Below are 21049 nucleotides of genomic sequence, written 5' to 3'. Positions count from 1 at the left end.
ATAGAGACCTCTGAAAATTATATTAGTGTACATGAGATGCGGGATAGAAAATCCATCATTATTGATGATGTATTCGCGCATTACGTTGCGCGTGAGATTATTGAGTCCGATGATATCGAACCACACTCCGTTGATGAATGATAAATGCCAACGTAGAGAAAATTGGTCTAAATGGAAAGATGTCATCCAGGTTGAATTGGATTCTCTATCAAATAGGAAGGTATTTGGGCCTATTGCGCCAAAACCAATCAACAGAAAACATGTTGACTAATGGGTTTTCGTTAATAAGGGTGATGAGAAAAACAAGATTATAGGCTCGGCTCGTGGCATAAGACTTCTCACTATGCCCCGAAATCGACTACAAGGCTAGAAGACATATTCTCCAGTATTGGACGACATCATTTTGTTCCACTACCTGTTAGTATTGGTAGCTTCTGAAAAAACTGAACATGCAGCTTATGAATGTTGTCACAGCGTATCTTTATGGGGATCTAGATATGAAATAACATGAAGGTTCTGATGGACTTCATTTACCTAAGTCAAGCTTGGCTCTCTCTAAACCACATAGCGCATTTGCAATAAGCTTGAAATGTTCACTAAGTGATTACTTGATTGGGAAGGGATATGTTCATAATGAACTATGCCCGCGTTTCCATGACAAGTTTCGGATTTGCTATTGTCGTGGTTCATGTTGATGACATGAACTTCGTTAGAAACCCTTAAAGAGTTAAGAGAAACTGCCGAACACTTGAAATCCGAATTTGAGATGAATGATCTTGGTAAAACATGGTTTTGTGTCGGTTTGGAACTTGAGCATCATGTCAAAGGGTGGTTAGGTGTTTTGATTATGTCAAGTCTTCAAGCACACCCATCATCGTCCATTGTCTTAACCCATGTGAATTCACCTGTGCATTCAAACCTGTGACTATGGCCGGAGGATTGATACCTTTTTATGTACAGTTGTTTCCATAATAATAGTCAAGAGCTGCATGACCTTTCTTGCCACAAACTTGGTATAATTGTATGACCCCTTTTGCTGCAGATTTGACATTTTAGGGATTAGCTTTACCACCCCAAAGATTATAGCCGTTATTTCCATAGCTCTCACCACCCTAGCTGACAAAAAGCCCTTTATACGTGTACTAGAGTTGAAAGCTCCACTTAATAAAATTAGAGTCATCCAATTTGATTGGGATACTTTGAAGTGAATTAATGTGAGCTTGAGTTGCCCGCTTATAACTGATTTCATCAGATTCTTTATTAGTAGATAAAACAACCAGAAATCACATTTTGTTGTGAATTCTGAGCGGAATTGTTGAGTTTTAAAGCCTGCTGTTGTGGGATGTATTTTGAAATTCTTGTCACATTCAATATAATTTTGCAGTCACGTTAGTGAATTATCTATCATCCTAGAGCCACGTTTCAATTTACGAATCTCCAATATAAAGGCCTTGTGTTTATATAGCCCTTAAAATTATTTAAAATCAACAATGATGATCAAGAGGTGGAAAAAAGAACGACCATTTCCAAGATCACACCGATTTCTTACAGTGCAATTTCATACAAATTGACAAGAATTTTTTTTGACAAAATCACTTCTCTTACAGTGGCTCAAAAACTCTCCCTCAGATGAGCTATGAGCTCATGGTAATACAATTCCAAGTTGGATAGCTGCCTTCTCTAGTCTCTTAATTAGATAAGTAATAATCATGGAGAAAACTAAATTTTCTCATTCATAAAAAAAAAAAAAAAAAAAGAACAAAGAACGCGCTTGCACGCGCCTGCTTGAGGGAAAAAGTCGGGTTTTCTCCCTGTCCAGCAGCGAGCCATTACGCCGTCGTCGGACAGGTCATTGTTGACTCTGTCTGGGTCTGGTGTGCGGCCGGTCCCTCGATCAACATTTTTGTTCCGATCAGGGAGATTACGGTGGATGTTAGTGAGGTGAGAGAGAGGAAAACCTGGGTTGTTGGCTGGTGTTGGTCCTCTCTTCGATGGCCTGATCGGCAGATCAAATCATAAGTTTGGAGGCAACTAGGTGATGAAGCAATCGGCGCAGCATGGCCGAGGGTTGATCGGAGAGATCCGATCTAGGTTGGGTCATCTGATCTCAGTTCGTTTTGTTGTGTCTCTACACAGATTCTTCATGGCTTGGTTTCGATCTAGGATGATATTTCTCTTATGCGCGTCGGAGATGCAGATCGTTGACTGCGTTCTGGCGACGGTGGTGGGGTGGCGCTGTGCAGGATCCAACAGAGTTGGGCCAGGTCCAGCTGGCAGTGTATGGTTTTCCTCTTTCTAGGACTATTGCTTGGGCTTGGGATAGCAATTTTATTTTTGTTCTTAGTTTTATTGACTGCGGTTGTTTAGTTTTGTCACATCTTTGGCGTGTAATAAGTCCCTACACATATTGTGTAGGGCTAGTCAGGCTTTGTGCCTTTATGTGCACTCAATGTGCCTTGCTTCGTCAAATGGTCGCTACCGCCTAGTGGCAGGATAAAGCAAAATGTTGTCTTATTTATCCTCCGACAGCAACATAATAAGAAAGCTGTGTTTATGGTAATTATGCTACGTTATAATCGGGTTACATATCGAGTTATCTTTCCGTTATATCACCGCTATGTTAAAATAAATAGAGTAGCCAGTAAAGCACTCTTTGCTAGTTGGTGTCTGGTTGAATACATTTATTTGGTAGAGACTCTTGATATCATTTTAGAATGTTTTCTAGATGCTTATTGTAATTAGAGATTTAGGCGACGGTGGTGGGGCGGCATTGTGCAGGATCCGGCAGAGTTGGGCCAGGCCCGGCTGGCAGTGTGTGGTTTTCCTCTTTCCAGGACTATTGCTTGGGCTTGGGCTAGCAATTTTATTTCTATTCCTAGTTTTATTGACTGCGGTTGTTTAGTTTTGTCACATCTTTGGCGTGTAATAAGTCCCTACACAGGGCTAGTTGGGCTTTGTGTCTTTATGTGCACTCAATGTGCCTTGCTTCGTCAAATGGTCGCTACCGCCTAGTGGCAGGATGAAGCAAAGTGTCTGATTTATCCTCCAACAGCAACATAATAAGAAAGCTGTGTTTATGGTAATTATGCTACGTTATAATCGAGTTACATATCGAGTTATTTTTCCGTCATGTCACCGCTATGTTATAGTAAATAGAGTAACCAGTAAAACACTTTATTAATTGGTGTCTGGTTGAATATTTAGTAGAGACTCTTGATATCATTTTAGAATGTTTTCTAGATGCTTATTGTAATAAGAGATTTAGGTTTAATGTCCCCCCCCCCCCCCCCGGCGGGTGTATTCGACAGTTTCATTAATCAAGACTTAAGGATAATCGCACCCGCCTTTTATTGAAAGGAAAAAAAAAATGATAGTAAAATCAAGCTGGATAGTTGTCTTCTCCAGTCTCTTAGATTACAGAAGTGACTGTGACGCTCATATTGAGTACCGAATTTTCTTCTCGTATCTTGGATACTTTTCTTCAAAACTTGAAATCCGCAAATTACAATAGACATGAATTCAGAAAAAGCCTACATTGTGAGCATTCTATTCCCATCACGAATAGCTTATACCTCTGTTACTGTTACTGGTCATCAAATTTGAGCTTCACAAAGGATGGGTAAGTAGTCAATTACAGTAGTGGTTGTTAATATTTAATGGAAGGCAAATTTCCAAACATAATAGGTCCTCTCAATTGATATTGTTGCTTTCTGACCAGAAGATGAGTTGGTATAGAAAAGTGATAATGCTAGTAGAGCCTAGTTGCCAGAGAAGAGACAAGAAGGATGAAAGAGAGAGAGACAAGATCATTCATAACCATCTGAACATATTTCTAGTTAATCTCCATGACTTGAGATAAGGAGGTTTACTTAGAGATGCAACTCTAAAACTACACATATAATACACATGCCTTAGAGATGATAGGTCAATAACTAGTTGAATATAACCTCATTCTACCATCTGATGATTTCAGTAAAATACTTGCATACTTCTACCATGCTGCTAGGTTCATGAGTCTATGTCCATCATACTGGTGCTTGAGACTGCATGCAAATGTCTGTTAGTTGAGATTCCCACATATGACAATTAAGTAGCTCAGGAACATATCAAGACAACTCAAATTCATGATGTGTTTCCTCAAGTAGTTAAGCTGGCAGTAACCTAACCCAATTACCAAATCTCTAAAGAGGCAACTACAACAACCTCCCAAAACCAGACAATTCAAGTTGAGAAATCCCGTACCACTTTCAAATCAACATAGCTAATATGTGCCACTCAAGCAACTTCTCTCTAATGACATACAACCATTTATGGGTATTAATGTGTGAATTGTGAGGAGGTCACAAAAATTATCATGCCTTTGAGCTGAAAGTTGTAATCTAAAATTCGTTTCTATTGTTTTTATTTTTAAATACACCACTACTTATTCTGAATGCAAACAGATACTTTACTATAAAATAAGATCAGGCAATATTCAGGCCCAATGCTACTGAGGAATAGTTTCTGCATATATATATATCATATATATATATCCCTAAAATACACCACTACTTCAACTGAATGCAATCTTTACTCATAAACATAGGCACTATTCAGGGAAATACAACAACATTAGTTCAAACAACTCAAATTGATAGATAATGAATGCTTTTCCAGTTCACAGTGAAAACTCTGCAAAACACTAACTTGGTTTGTGCTTCCTTCAGATAGTTGGCTAATTACTTAAATCTTTTAAGCTGGTACCAATATGGCAAATACAAACAAAACCCCCAATACAGACATCTCCAACTCAAAAGAGCCAATGTGCAGCAACTTTACTACTAAAACTAACTATGGGAATAAATCGTGTGAACAGTACTTTCCAGTAGTTTACCAAAAAGTAAAGCCAAACTTGTTTCAGTGAAACCTTGCTAATCTAAAACTACTAACAAAAATTTTGTTTTCCTTTTTGGTATCACTTTCAAATGTAAAACCCCATAACAAAACAACTCCCCCCACTCAATTAAGAAGGCTTCTACCCCTTTGACATCAAGATCTAACTGTAGCAACTTGCGTCACTTTTACAACAAACTATGAGAATACATATTGTGAATTCTTCCCGCTACCTTGCCAGAAAGCAAAACCCAAATACCTAACGTCTCTGAGCAAAATCTTGCTAATCATTTTGGTATCACTTTCAGACATTATCTATCACATATTAAACCAATTTGACAACTCTGATCATAATTAAAATTGCACCAGTACAATTGACACGATGACCGCTTAAAAGGAATTGACAATGTGACCAGGTTTTGGTAAACATTATAACTAAGCAAGCACCTCATATCTTACCATCTTGTTGAAATCTTAAATGGAATTACAGTAAACAATGGCTCCCAATAGTTTTTCTAAAGCAGCGAGCATGTCTTCTTATAAGAGAAGTTTTAGAGAGAAAAGCCATTCATGTCACAGCCCATCATAAGTAGAAAAACCATACTGCACCATTACTATTAAGTGAACTAGGCACATGTTATTTGGATTACTTATATAGCTTTGATTTCAACAGAACACCAACAAGAATAGTGTAATCAGCAAAGTGAGCAGTAAAGTAGAAAAACAAATCAGACCCGTGGCTGACCTCATTCTGCAAGTTTTTCTCCATCTTTCCATTGTTGTTGTTGTGCCTTGACGCAATAGACATACAGAACGACATTGCTTACGGTGTTAAACAACAAAAGGACCATGAAAAGAAGTGAAAGTATCACAATCTGTAGCACAAATTCAGAACTGAGCATCCTCCAGCTGAGATAACCTGTTGTTAAACTAAACTGGAGTTGTAGAATCCAACCACTGAACAAGCCTAAAATGAGGGCAAAAGTCCCAAAAATCAAAAGCATCATCAAACCCAACATTTTGTTTCCCTTCATCAATGAGCTGCTTTTTCTCATAGACTCTACTAGGCCACGCGATTCTATGACAACAATTGAGGATGCTCTATCCACCTCAATCCAGCAACAAAACAATATATACAATATCCACCTCCATCCCTGTGATTACATTTTGCCCCAAATGAACAAGATTAAACAAGGTAACCATGTTGGGAATAGAAATTAAAACCAAGCCAAGGAGAGGAAAAAAAGAGAAAAATGCAGACCTAAAGAGAGCAGGGGAACAGGGTCGGCCATAATATACTGCGTATGTGATTGACCAGAGGCCCAAACAGTAGTGGATGAATCCTGAGAAGGAGAAGATGAAGGTGAGGGATGAGAAAGTAAGAGCTAAGAGAGCCTCAGATTGAAACTTGTTCGGAAAAGGATGGTCGGCCATCCCTTTTAGGAGATTTTGACGGGTCGGAAAGGCTAGAGAGGAGAAGGATATGGGGAACATATAGAGAAAAGAGAGATACAAGAGATATATACAGTCTGCTTTCAGACTTTCAGTATCCGCACACACTCCCCCAACTGCGACCGAATTTCCATCGCCGACATCTCTCCTCACTCGAGTACGGCAAGCTCAGTCCATGTCAGCCGAAACCGACCGAAAGCAAAATTTATAACCGATCGGTTTCGATCAGTATCTAGGAACTCCGATCGTCGGAATTTAGAGGCTTGCGAGTAGTCCGGTGATGAGGTATGCATCTAAAGGTCGATGAGTACTTGAGAGTCATGACCCTCAGATATGTCAAACTGAAGAAGATGAGAAGAAGAAGAAGAGATGAAGTAGAACTGCAGAAGAAGAAGAAGATGAGAAGAGACCAGAGAGAGAAAAAAAAGTAAAATAAGCTCGTGCTCTGGCGGTTGAGGGCAGAGATATGAAATCAAGGGTTAAATACTATTTATAACCATGTATTTTGGGTCCGAAATTAATTCAGTCCATGTAGTTTCAATTTCATCAAAAACACCCCTGCAGTATTAAATCTCGTCTAATAAATCATTCCGTTACACATCCGTCAATTGGAACCGTTAACTCGCCTATGTGGCATGCCACGTCAGAAAATGTAGAACCTACCTATTAGGCAAAATTTCAAAATTGCCCCTGCAGCCCCATTTCAATTTTTTTTAAATTTTCCCGCAAAAAAAATTGGACACTTGAAAAAAAAAATTCAAACTCCATATTTAAAATGTATTTGATTATAATATGGCTTAGCATCAAACATAAGGTATTTTATTCTGAAGACAACTTCTCAAAACTCACAACTTGGGAACACAACTGAACTTAAATTTAAGGGCCTTAAATTAAACAACATTCATACAAAATGCCTTTATAAAAAAGGCATTAAAGCTACCAACCGAGTTACACAAAACATCGACAAAAAATGGTAGGGCTTGCTAATGTGACATTCTAGTTCCTCTTTCCTATTTTCCCCCTTGTTTGAAATTGTTCCTAATCCTCTAAGATGATCTGGAAGTTATTGGAGCTTGGCCCTTTGGTGCTTTGGTTGAGGCTGGAGGCCTTGTGCTTGTTGAGGTAGATGTGGCAGCAGCTTTGGCAGACTTAGCAATTGTGGCAGCAGTGGCTTTGGCTCCTTGTTTCCTTGATGTCTTCATTTCAGCCATCTTCTTCTACACTCACATAAACAATGACCAAAAATATATGCATCAGACCACTTATTAATCAACACATATGCACCCAACTCCAAACTTTCAATCTACTTCTTCATGAATAGATCAGTAATAAAACCCAAACTTTCAAACTATTAAATGACAACGCATATGCACCAAAGTCCAAACCTTCAACCTACATGTTCATGAGTCAAACTGAACTTTTCTTTTACATGGCCACATGGAAATCAATGTGTGTACGCATAAGACCCAAACACAATATCCAAGGCTGTGCATTCAACCTCAGATGACCATAGCAGCAGCAACAATAATTACAGGAGTTAAAGAACATGATGATAATACATTCTTCTCAAAGCATCTATCTTCAGTCGGAACTTGGTCAGAGCTGCTTCCCTTTGGCTGGAACGAAGAGAATCCACTCCAGATCCCTCACGAACATAGCGACCACTGTCATTCAAACTCTCAGAAGCTGTGGCCATCTCACCTGCTACAACCAAACTGGCCTTTCCATCATTGCTACTGCAAATGCTTCCATATGCGCTGCCACTAATATGATTATCAACAGTACCATTGCCTAAACATTATTGCATCGAGTCATTAACAAAATGCATTTCATAATGGCAGAATGCATTAAATCATTACCAAGAATAGAATTGATTCAATTGAACTAGCATAATGCACTCAATGTAGTAACATGAATAAGTGAATAGAATTGAAAATTTGAAATAATAGAGCAATAGAGCATTAACCAATTGAAACCGCAGCTTATAAAAATGTACTAACAGAGCATTAACTAGCACTAGCAGACCTGGGATCTCTTATGGCACGTTTACTTACTTGGAATGAAAAATAATCATGAATCGGAGACAAGTGGAATTGGAGAAGAAAGGAATCGGTATTGATTCCGGAGGAATGATTCCTAAACCCATCTCCCCCCTTCGTAATCGAATTCCTGAGTATTCAGGAATCGATTCCTGATAAATAGGTGGGACCTACACCAATTCCCATTCATTCATGTGTTAGTAAACACGGGAATTCTTTTACCTGGAATCATTCCGATTCCTTTATGTGTTAGTAAACACAGGGGTATTTTTACTCCGTAATCATTCCATTCCATTCCAAGTAAGTAAACGTGCCCTTATTTTAGACATTAAACAATGGAGGCGACATAGCAAACTTCATATATAATAAGCATCATCACAATTACTCCTATTTTGGACCTGTACTAACCTTGTAGGTCATCATTCAACAGGAAAAGGACAACAGCATATCATATGTACCAGACTACCAGCAATGAAAATCACTATGATTTACAAAAGGAAAACACAAAACAAAATCAATCTCATCCACGATGTAGCTCAACAGTTTCTGAATAGAAAAACCCACGAAAATAAGCAAAATTAGAAGTAGCAAACTCATCCAAATCAAGACTAAATACCAAAATTAGAAGTAGCAAACTCATTCAAACAGATACGAAGAAGTGAAAAACTGAAGAACAAATTCTTCTCTTCAAAGTTCAAACTGTCCAATAGTTCAATCCCAATCCCAAAATACTGAAATAGATTCAGTACCCAACTACCCATTAAGTCATTAACCAATTCAAACTTAGAACTTAGTCAACTTACCTTTAGAGACTAAAGGCAGCGCGATGCAGAGGGAGTCTGAGGCAGAGTCGCGGTGGAGGCGTGGAGCTGTGGTGGCTTAGGGGGGAGCTCCGGTGGAGGTGTGGAGCAGAGGCGCGGTGGCTTGGTGGGGAGAGCGAACAAAAGTTGCAGTCTATTTTTCCAGTTTTGGGGGTCGAATGGGTTTAGGTTGAGAAAAAAAAAAAAACAAACAATGGGTTTAGGTTTCGCTGATGTCGAGTTTAGGTTTCAGGGAGAAAAAAAAAAAGGGAGGAAACAGCCCAGAGCGCCCAGTAATCCAAAACCCTAAACACCAAACTCACTATAATAAGGAATTTCATCTCCACCCTTCATTTTTCTGGGTATCCAAACGTCGATCTCATTGTCGGCCATGTCAAAACCTTCTTTGAATCAAGCCAAACGCATTCGTTTCTTCGCGCCTTCAATCAATGTTCTCGATTTTTTCGGTTTCTTGCTTTCTCCAATTTTTTTTTTTGGATTCGGGACAATTTTAGGAGGAAGGTCGCGAAGTGGGATGCGTAATAGGGGTTTTGGCTGAAATTTGGGTCAGATAAGAGCCGAGTTGGAAATTTCCCTTCCAAATGGGCCCCACTTCTGTTGAGTTGGCATGCCACGTCAGATACTAACGACTCCAATTAACGAATGTGTAACAGAATGACCTATTAGATGAGATTTGATACTACATGGGTGTTTTTGATGAAATTGAAACTACAGGGACTGAATTGATTTCGAACTCAAAGTACAGGGTAGTAAACAGTATTTAGCCCGAAGAAATATTAAGAAGAGAATTTGTACACCCACCATATGTAAGAGAACAGCTCGTGCTCTATAGTGGTTGAGACTACGTAGGCCTGGGACGGTTCAGTTATGAAAAAAAAAAAACATTGGAATCAGACCGAAATCGCATAAACTGTTTTCGGTTCAGGTTTGTTAAATTTCAAGTGTGGAACCGAGCACAAACCGAACTATTTTTGGTTCGGGTTTGTTACATTTCAAGTGTGGAACCCAGCACAAACCGAACCATTTTCATTCGGGTCGGTCTACTGGTTTCTCGGTTCCTACTGTCTACCTGAAATCCATAAGTCCAGAACTACAGAACAGGCAAAAGACAAAGTGTAAAACTAAAGCATAGTGCTTCCAATCTGGGCAACTGAAACTCACTGTTTTTGACCATTACATGTACATAAATGCATAAAACTGAAATCAATGAATCAAATTATCATTACCAAGCAATTACAGTATTACACAAATACACAATCAATGAATCAAATTGTCACAAAAACTGTTAAGCAAATAATCAAACTGTCAAACATCAAACACTCAAAGTCATCAAATTCGACAAGTTCTGTTAAGCAAATAAGCAAATAATCAACTGAAATAAACTGAGTATAGCTCCATAGTGCATAATCAACAAGTTCAAAGTCATCATTCCACAAGTTCTGCACTTCTGCATAGTGCATAAAGAATGAAACAATTGAACAAACAATGAAACATTCCACATGTCCTTACTACATTGTCCAATTAATAGTCCAATTCAACAAACAATGAAACAATAAAAGTTGGGCTTCTGAAATAACAACGAAAAAAAATGCAGCATTGCAACCTGCCACAGTTCCAACTCCTAAACACAACCTAGCAAAAAAAAAAAAAAAGTTAACTCACTAAACTAAAAAAGTATATAAGATTATGGGGTCTTGACCAAATACCCAAAGTTGAGGCAAAGTACTCCCACTTACTCCACACAAAAATATTTATTCTCATTTACCCAATTTAAACATCAAATGACAACTTTATCCTCAGCCTATTTAATAAACTACAGACTCTCTCATCGTTATCGGCGATGGCTCTGAAGAACAGTGATTTTTCTGGTTTGAATTAGCAATTCCCGCCGGAACTATGAAAAAATGGTGAGTCTCTGACCGCTTCACTTTACATGAACGTTTTCGTATAGGTCGCACCTTAGATCTGGTTCAAATCCTTTAGTTTTGGTGCGAATTCCTCATTGTTTGATCAACTATGTCAATTGTAGTGATAGTGTTGGAATTCATTAGACTCTGTTTGGTTTATTTGAATTCTATGGCTGCTTGATTTTTGTTTTGATATCGGCAACCAGCTTGAGCAATTGTAACTTGAATTTCGTTGAGATCTTGTGTTGATTGTCGTCGATTTTGAGTTGTTATGTAGATTCTAATCAATGAGAAATGCGAGTTTCTAATTTTATGTAAGATTTGGAGTTTTGAATTGGCACTGATCGGTCTTCCTTTCGTGCAATGTGTTAACAGCGTCTCTGACTTGAAATCAAGGTAATGTTGTTAAATTCCCTTTTCTTTAATATTACTTGTTATTTGCGGGATCAGATCTCTATTCTAATCGTTTTGTTTTGAATTGTGTTACTAATATTTTAATTGAAATCTTCTTGGTTCAGAGGAAGCTTGCTCAAAGAACAGAGAGAGTAAAATCTATGGATCTACATCCAACAGAAAATTGGTTGAGGACTGCCTAATATCATTTGTATTTTGTAGATCATGAAATTGTTGCAAATGCTTGACTTTGCATTTTGTTTTTCTATTTTGCCTATTTGTACCATACCAACATATATGAGTATCATGCATATGTAAGCGTTTATGTGTGCTAAAGAAAGGAGAGCTTCATATCATTTTTAGTTGTGAATTGATATATTTTATTACTTTCTAACAATGTTAGAGCAATAATATCGTGAAACATAGGTCAATAAAATTCTTATTGGGAGACAATAAAAAATTTATTGGGGGGCAATCAAAAGTTTATTGGGAGGCAATAAAAAGTGTATTAGGGTGCAATAAAACTTTTATTGGAAGGCAATAAAAAGTTTATTGGGGGGCAATAAAAAGTTTATTGGGGGGCAATAAAACTAGACTCCGGTTGCCGGACACCTATCACCGGTGACCAGAATCTCGTCTCCCGTCATCGGATTCTGATCTCCGGTCACCAGAATTTTGGTGGCTGGTCGCCGGAGTCCGGTGAAGTATCCGATGACTTCTCTCTCTCTAAGTTATAAAAAGGGAGAGGGTAAAATTTTCCTAAAAATAAATAAAAAAATACTTAATTGGGTATTAGGGCAAAAGATATATACTTTATTGGGTAAATGGGCAATCTCATAAGATGGTTGGATAAGTGGGGTTAGTATAACTCAAATTTGGGTAAATGGACATTTTCCCTAAGATTATAACAAATCAAAGAATGCAAACTTGAGTTACAGAAAGTCAGAAAGACAGAAACCATAAAACCATCGTCAAAATTAATCTGAATGAAATGGTAAAGAGTTTTTCTATTGGAACCTCCAAATTTACTCACTTGATCTCTATGCTTAAGATTGTAAATAGGCTCGATACAGCTCGTGTTTGACTCTTATTCGGCTTGATTTTAGCTCGTTCGGCTCGTGTTCGTAAGATAAATGAGCCGAGTATGAGCTCAATATTAGGCTCGACAAAAAAACGAGCCGAGCTTGAACAAGGATATATTCGGCTCGTCTAGCTCATGAGTAGCTCGAGTTTGTTAAAACTCGACTCATGAAAATTTATAGTATAAATAAAAATATAATTTTTCTGATCTCAAATCTTTAATTCTTTTTATTACATTCCTTTTTAATTAGAAGAAAATCTGATATTTTAAGTAAAATATATTACAATAAAGTCAAAAGGGTTCATTTGTAGGAACTGGCTTTTGCTTGTAGGGTGTAGTAAACTGGAGAGTTTAGTTGCAACTATTATCAGTCCAATTAAGAGTTGCTCAGTGTTAGTAATGAACTAATGACAGGGAAAATTATCTTCAGGTTGCTTTTGCCACATAAAATTTGCAGAACGAATCCATTGGGGATTCACCAAAAACTTTCCTTCTTTAACTGCCCAACACGATTTATGTGTTCGAGCATTTGCTGCAACTACATGTGTGACTGATGGATCGACTTGTGTTGAACAAGTAGCGCCCAGATGCTCCGCCATCTTCCACAAAGGATGAGTATTAGCCTCGACATTTGAGGGGAATACATGGCTGAAAACAATCTTACAGCCCTTCAAGACTTCCTTCTTAAGGATTTTCAAGACGAGCCTGACATCTCTGTCAATAAGATCCCACCCCTGTAACTCTACTTCATTAAAGAAAATGGTGTGGATATGCCCAAGAAGTTGAAGTACATTTTCAAGATAAGCTCCTCCATAACGATCACATTCATCGGTCTTCAACTCAGAATAAGGCTTACCCTTACTGAGGCCAAACTTTTGACAACTAGATCTAAAGAAATGGTATCTAGGCATCACTATTACATTGTCCCTGTTATCATTTGTCCATACATTTTTTGTATCATCAAGGATCACAACAGCAGAATCTCGGGCAAGCAGGACATCTAGACACTTTCTCTCTGTTTCTGTGCTATCATCACGCGATATGACTCTACCACCAAAGATATGATTTCCTGGATCAAGCAGCTTAGCCATTTCTAGCGCATAATCTCGATTACCCATTGTGTATATGGACAGCTCAAACATTTGACTGGCTTGCACTAAAAACGTCCTAATATAAGGCCTCAACTTGGTCATCAATTGCCTACTGGGAGTGTCCACAATGTGAACATACTGCAGAGAATGATCAGATTGGGTTTGGGTCTTCAAATATTCTTCGTCGGGTGACATCTCATCAAGGAAAGTGGTATTCAGCAGGGTGTGATCTAGATCAAGAACCAGATGAAGTTTCTTATGGTTCAACAACAGATTTCTAGTGTTTTCATTGCGTAATCGATCAATCTCATCATCCCTAAGCACTAACCCCTTGGGTATATACCCAAATCTCACTTCAGAGAACCTGGGTTTTTCATCAAAAGCAAAATTTGCCTCTCCTGAAATTCCCACATCAGTCTCTACCTTAAGCCTCTTTGCCCTCTGATCTATCAATCCTAGGTCACTGTAATCAGAATCTAACCCTCGTCCCCTCTTAAGATACCCAACAAGGTTATCAATGTTATGCAAAATCGGAGAGACAGTAGCCACACTCATCATGATATTCAAGAAAAAATTTGAATTTATTTATGGCAAATTCTTCAGAATTGAATCAAGAACAATCGATAGAGAATAGTGACAAATGGAAATTAGGGTTTCACTATTACACAAGAGAGCAGAGAAAATTGAACTGTGTAACAGTGAATGTGAAAGAAAACAAGGAAAGAAGAAGCCTTGTGCCGTCGTCGTCGTAGTCTCTGATCTTCTTCGTTCGTTTCTGCGCGGCTTGAGATCGTCGTCAATTGTATTCCGATTATGAGAATACGACGAATTGAAAGAGCACAGCGAACCAAGGACGACGATGGGATTAGGGCTCCGCCGCCGGAAAAAAAAAATTGGGGGTTTTCTGGTAGAAGAGAAATTAGAAATGCAGAGAGTGAGGAGAAAAGGAAAGAGGAGGAGGGGTTATATAAGCGAGGCGAGTGTATCCCCATCATAATGGGACTAGGAAACGCGTAAACAGAGTGGCATAAGGAGTGACCTATTTTCCCACCGACCCCATTTCTTTTTATTATTTGCAATGGGAACTACTTACAATTGGTATTTACATTTTTAAGGCCAATTTTACCTCAATTTTTGTTGTTGCTTGTTTATTTGTTTGTTTGTTTGTTTTTTTTTTTTTTTGTTTATAACAATATTTCAATTTCTTTAGTTTGGAAGGCTCTATGTCCTCCCCCCTCTCCTAATTGTTACTTTTAATGAGCGTTTAGTAAATCATTCTCACAGTGGGATTAGGAACGCGTTTAGTGAAATCGCGTAAACAGAGTGGCATCAAGAGTGACATATTTTCTTAACAACTCCATTTATTTTTGTTATTTGCAATTGGAACTCCTTAGAATTGGTATTTACATTTTAAGGCTATTTTTGTATAAAATTCAATTTACTTGCTAAGAGTCTAAGACCTCTATTTTTATTTTATTTTATTTATTTCATTTTTTTTATGACAACATTCCAATTTCTTTAGTTTAGAAAGGGTTGTACGTCCCCCTCTCCTTAACCGTAACTTATAATAAAATGAGAGATTAGAAATGGTTTTATCCAATAATGTGGTTTGTGTTCAAGTAAATCTCTATTTTGTGTCTGGCCCAAACTCTAGATTACTTGACCTAGTGATAATAGAGTTTAATTAGATAATCTCGGAGAATCTTAGAGATTCCTATTCAATGTATGATTACCTTTCCTTTTACAATTCAAATTCTATGCCTTGTAATCCTCTATATAAAGAGGCCCCTATTATCAATGAGAATACACAACAATTTTCTCTCAATTCCCGTTTCTCTAAAACATGTTATCAGCACGAATCTTTAATCCTGAAACCCTAATTTCGTAGCCCTCATATCCCAGCATCCACCGCCTCACATATCGAAGTCTCAGCCTCAAGTAGCCCAGAACCTGTGGCGGAACCACCAGAACCGGCCGGAATTTGCTTGAACCGGCCGTCGGAAAATTCAGACCGGCCCCTACCTTGTGCCTGCCCTGAGCCTGCCTTGTGCCTGCCCCCTGCATATTTGCTGAGAAGCTGCCGAGCCCTGTCGAGACGCAGCCGAGAACCCTGCACAACACCTGCAGACATCTGCCGGGTAGCTGCCGAGAGCCCTGTGTTGTGTTTTTGGCTCGTTGATACAATCTGGAAAATTAGGATGCATAATTCAAATCCAAGTCTAGAAAGGCAAGAGGTTTGCACGTAGCTTTTCTATAAGTTCTAGGAAAGTTAGTCTTTCAAGTTCTATTAGGATTTGTATTATAGGCTTAGAAAGGCTTAGTCTATTAGGATTAGGAATCCTAATCCCATGTTGTACGTATCAGCAGCCTCTATGTCCTATAAATAGGAGCTATAGTGGGTTTTCTGGAATTAAGAGGTTGATGAGGCAATTGGAGATAAGCCTGCAACAATGACTGAAGCAGATTATACGAAGAAGAATAAGAAAGCAAAGAGCTCCATTGATCAGCTGCATCTTGCTGATAATGTCCTGCTTCATATTGGTGAGAATATGACTGCAAAGGAAGCATGGGAGAAGCTTGAAAGCGTCTACAGGGGTAAAACTATCAGCAGCAAGCTACTCTTGAAGGAACAACTCTTTGGCCTCAAGATGGAGGAAGGGGATGATCTGAATGATCACATATGCAATTTTCAGAATTGCATATATATCAAACTTGGAGAAGGTTGGAGCAAAGATGGATGACGAAGACACGGCTGTCATGTTATTACATTCGCTTCCACCTTCATTCAAGCACTTCAAAACCACCATGATATTCAAAGATACTATCACACTTTCTAAAGTGTGTGAGAACCTGGAATCATATGTCAAAATGGACAAAGAAGAAGAAAGTTCTCAAGCACGGGGACTTCATGTCAGAGGCAAGGAGAGAGGAAGTTCCAGGAATAGAGGTGGTGGATTTGAAGAAAGAGGCAGGTCTAAATCCAAGGGGAAAGGCAAAGAAAAGAAGAATGGTTGCTTCGAATGTGGTTCACTCGACCACTGGAAAAGGAATTGCAAACAATGGAAGGAGAAGAAAAAAACGCAGATGTTAGGAGAAAGCTCCAAGTCAGCCAATGTCGTTACTGGAAATTATAGTGACGATGGAGAATTTCTTGCAGTAACAACCAGCTCCGGTGCACTTAAATATTGGACCTTGGATACAGCCTGCACATTTCATATGTGTGCACACAGATATTGGTACGACACATATGAAGAGAGGAACACCAGGGAAGTGTTGATGGGAGATGATTCACCTTGTAGGATTATGGGAATCGGAACAGTAAAGATCAAGATGCATGATGGAATTGTCCAAACGTTGGGAAACGTCCAACATGTCCCAAAATTGAGCAAAAATCTGATTTCATTGAGCACTTTGGATAGGGCTGGATTTTGGTATAAATCTGAAAAAGGACAGCTCAAGGTAGGAAAGGGACAAATGGTCTACATGAGGAGTGTGATGCAACCAGATAACATGTATAAACTTACGGGTTCTACGGTGGTTGGTGGAGCTGTAGTTTGTACAGAGGAAGACAAGACTGAGCTTTGGCATAAACGGCTACGGCACATGAGTCAGAGAGGGTTGCAAGAATTACACAAAAGGGATCAGTTGGAAGGTGTAATGAGCTGCAAACTTGAATTTTGCAAGTATTGCACACTCGGAAAGCAGACCAAGGTGACGTTCAATGTGGGCAACAGTGAGAACAAATCCAAAGGAGTATTGGACAATATTCACACAGATGTTTGGGGGCCTACACCAACAAAATCAAAGGGTGGAGCCAGATACTTTGTCTCTTTCATAGATGATTTTTCAAGGAAGGTTTGGGTATATTTTATGAAAACTAAAGACCAGGTTTTCACTAAGTTCAAGGAGTGGAAAGCTGAAGTTGAAAACCAAACAGGCAAAAAAAAACAAGTGTTTGAGAAGCGACAATGGAGGTGAATATAGAGATAATCAGTTCTTACAACTATGCAAGGATGCGGGCATCACAAGACACTTTACAGTTAAGAAGACTCCTCAAAAAAATGGTGTTGCAGAAAGGATGAACAAAACTCTCATGGAGAGAGAAAGAAGCATGAGACTTCATGCGGGGTTGCCTGAAACTTTTTGGGCAGAAGCGGTTAATCATGCATGTTATTTGATTAATCGATCACCTTCTAGGGCTATTAACTTCAAGTGTGCAGAGGAGGCATGGTCTGGAAAGCCAGTTGATTATTCCAACTTGAGAGTGTTTGGTTGTAGTGCTTATGCACATATTCCCAACTATGAAAGAACCAAACTGAAACCAAAGTCTCATGAGTGCTTGTTCATCGGCTTTGAGAAAGGGGTGAAAGGTTATAAGTTGTGGGATATAGTCAACGACAAAAGAGTGATCAGCAGGGATGTAATCTTTGATGAGAAGACTATGCCATTGAATGAGGAGGTTACTAGCAAGAAGGAGAGGATGGTTGTTGTTGAAGAAGAAGCAATCAAGATTTCATTAGCTAAATCATCAGATGAATATTTCCAAGCTCAGGTGGAGCAAATTGAGCAAGTAGGGAATGATCAAGGAGCTATTGAAGAAACAGAGCAGCAACAACGGTCACCAGTTAGGGCTCAGGTGGAGCAATCCCCACAGAGGGTCGAAATTCCCCTATCCCACAAGCACCTGAGTCTTTTAAAAGATGCATAGCACTTGACAAACCTAAGAGGAATTCAAGAAAGATACAAAGGTTTGGGTTCGAATAGGAAGAAGATGTGAGTCATGCTCTGAGTATAAGTCAAGGAGATCCAACTACTTATCAAGATGCCATAGAAAATGAAGAACGGGCAAGTTGGATTGGTGCTATGACAGAAGAGATGGAATCTTTGCATAAGAATTCCGTGTGGGAGTTGGTTCCTAAACCCAAGGAAAGAAAACTTGTTGGCTGCAAATGGGTGTTTAGGAAGAAAGAAGGAATACATGATGCTGATGCCATAAAGTAAAAAATCATAGACGTATTGAACGTCCACTAACTCGAAGACCAGTTACTACAGATGGATACATATATATAAACAAGATTTTAGATGAAGACCCTAGAGTGTTTAGACATGTGTATAGAATGTTTCCTGATGTGTTTCGAAAACTATGCAGTATTATCAGACAGAAAACACTTCTTCGAGACACAAGACATATTTGCATCGAAGAAATGCTTGCAATTTTTCTACTCACTATCGGGCAAAATAATCGATATTCGCAGGCAATCTTGACATTTCGTCGCTCTCATTACACTTGTAGCAGAACCTTCAATAAAGTTCTTAAAGCATTGAATACGTTAGCTCCAGAGCTAATGGTCAAACCTGTGTCTGTGCAAGCTAAAATAAAAGAAAGTACAAGATTTTATCCTTACTTTAAGGTAAATAGTGCAAGTTTTATTAATTTTAGTACAGAATCATTAGTGTAAGCTAATTACTTTTTTTTTTTTTTTTTTCAATTTTAGGATTGTATGGGAGCGATTGATGGGACACATATTCCAGCAATGGTGAAGGGACCTGAGATAAGCGCATACCGAAACCGATATGGAAAAACATCACAAAATGTATTGGCTGCTACTAACTTTGACTTGGAATTCATTTATGTGCTCAGTGGGTGGGAAGGTTCAGCTCATGATTCAAGAGTACTAAATGATGCATTGACAAGGGGAAATGGGCTTAAGTTAGCTCCATGGACTATACCCTATTCCTAAATTTTATTAGCTCATAAGTTTTCTTTTAATTCGACGTAGTCTCCTAATTCTAACCTCATGTCTAACTAGGTAAATTTTTATTGGTGGATGCTGGATTTGCAAATAGACGTGGTTTCTTAACACCTATTAGAGGCGTCCGCTATCATCTTAAAGAGTTCAGTGGTCAGGGTCGCCACCCTGAAAATGCGCGTGAGTTATTCAATCTTCGTCATGCTTCCTTGAGAAATGTAGTTGAGAGAATATTTGGAGTACTTAAATCCCGTTTCACAATATTCAAGACTGCACCTCCATTCCCATTTAAGACACAAGCGGAGCTAGTGTTGGCTCGTGCAGGACTTCACAACTTTCTTCGTAAGGAATATCGTTATGATTTATTTCCTGTTGAACCGGAGGATGAAGAAGATTATGAACATGAAGAAGATCCGGAAGATGAATTCCAAACCCAAGACCAACAAAGAGAGGAAGCTAATGATTGGAGAATGGAGATAGCTAATCATATGTGGAGAGATGCAAGACCTGCACCTGATCCTGAACCCAATCCTCCACCCGTTGTTGAAGGCAACAATGCAGCAGAACAATCATGATTGTTTGAAGATGTAGGATTTCCAAGTTTTGTTTTTTTGTTTTTTTTTTCTAGTGTATACGATTGTTTTACAATGGTATTAGTACAATTTTTTTTCTTTTATGTTTTGGTATTTTTCAACATAATGCAGGCATAATATAAACCATTCTTGGTTCTTTGAATTTGTTCGTATTGACTAGCAGAATTAAAATATAGGGAATACATGATGGTCTACTCAAAAGAAGATGAAGAAAAATGAAGCTTTTGATAAACCATCAGAAAATTTGATAAACCATACCCAATCAAGAATACCAAATTCCATAGTTGCCTTAACTAGAGTGGGATTTCCATGAGGGCAGCAACAGCAAAAGCAACCTTTTTCTCAGAGGCAGATGCTTCATGCTTGTTTAGCCATAATCTCCGTAAAATTAACAAACTACCAACATAAAGAAACTAGTTAGAGATTTCAGGTATTCTGAATAACTCTCCATTTGAAGTCTATATCTCAGTGTTATAGCTAAAATACCTGAAAATTATCGAATTCTCGTGTAAGGAGCTTGTCATCAAATTTTCTCATGTCTTCCCAGGGACCATCGCTGACTCCAAGATACACAAAGCGAGATAGTTTGAATGGATAAGGACCTTCACGGGTATCGTTTGCCTCATCCCAAACCAAAAGGGATTTCAATTTGGCCACTGCTAGAATCGAATTGGGAAGTTTTGCTTGGGAGCTCAATGCTGGGTACACACTCTCTGCTTTCACTCTCCATCTCGTCTCGATTTCCTTTTCTGTTTTTTTTTTCTCACTCTTTTGGTCTTGGGCCAACAAAAACACTCCATCAAAATCCATAAATTCGTCTTTACAAATCAATAAACTCATAAAATCTATTGAAATCTATCACTTAAAAAAAATCCACTAAAATCCAACTACAATACACCCCCCTAAGATAGTTCTTATTTGGATTTGCTCATAAGAACCCAGATGCGATGCAATCACAAAGACGATTTTGGCCTCATTTGAATTTGTTTTACGGCTCTGCCACTGCCCAGACCGAGTGTTTTTGCTTTCTCTTCTAGTGTTCTGCGTCCT

General features: G+C 38.6%; 1 protein-coding gene and 1 long non-coding RNA gene across 3 annotated transcripts; both read right to left on the bottom strand.

The window, feature by feature from the left end:
• Positions 1 to 7176: 7176 nt before the first annotated feature.
• On the bottom strand, positions 7177 to 9264 carry LOC133710099 (uncharacterized). Of its 2 annotated transcripts, XR_009846517.1 has the most exons (3): positions 9167 to 9264; positions 7884 to 8115; positions 7177 to 7541 (listed from the first exon to the last, which is right to left on the bottom strand). It is a non-coding gene; the product is annotated as an uncharacterized LOC133710099 (long non-coding RNA). The 2 variants fall into 2 exon arrangements; XR_009846516.1 differs by lacking the exon at positions 9167 to 9264 and having other exon boundaries at positions 7884 to 8357.
• Positions 9265 to 12735: 3471 nt separating this feature from the next.
• LOC133710875 (RNA polymerase II C-terminal domain phosphatase-like 4) lies at positions 12736 to 14624 on the bottom strand. Its single transcript, XM_062137008.1, has one exon. The coding sequence runs from the start codon at positions 14212 to 14214 to the stop codon at positions 12970 to 12972; it is 1245 nt and encodes a 414-aa protein (XP_061992992.1). The 5' UTR covers positions 14215 to 14624; the 3' UTR covers positions 12736 to 12969.
• Between the last annotated feature and the right edge of the window lie 6425 nt (positions 14625 to 21049).

This window comes from Rosa rugosa, chromosome 5 (genome assembly GCF_958449725.1).
Source record: "Rosa rugosa chromosome 5, drRosRugo1.1, whole genome shotgun sequence".
Taxonomy (NCBI): domain Eukaryota; kingdom Viridiplantae; phylum Streptophyta; class Magnoliopsida; order Rosales; family Rosaceae; genus Rosa; species Rosa rugosa.
Note: the sequence above shows the minus strand (reverse complement) of the source record. Positions and strands in the feature narration are given on the sequence as shown.

Excerpts from the sequence above, each read along its gene's own strand:
- LOC133710875 (XM_062137008.1), bottom strand. The coding sequence starts at position 14,214 with ATGATGAGTGTGGCTACTGTCTCTCCGATTTTGCATAACATTGATAAC.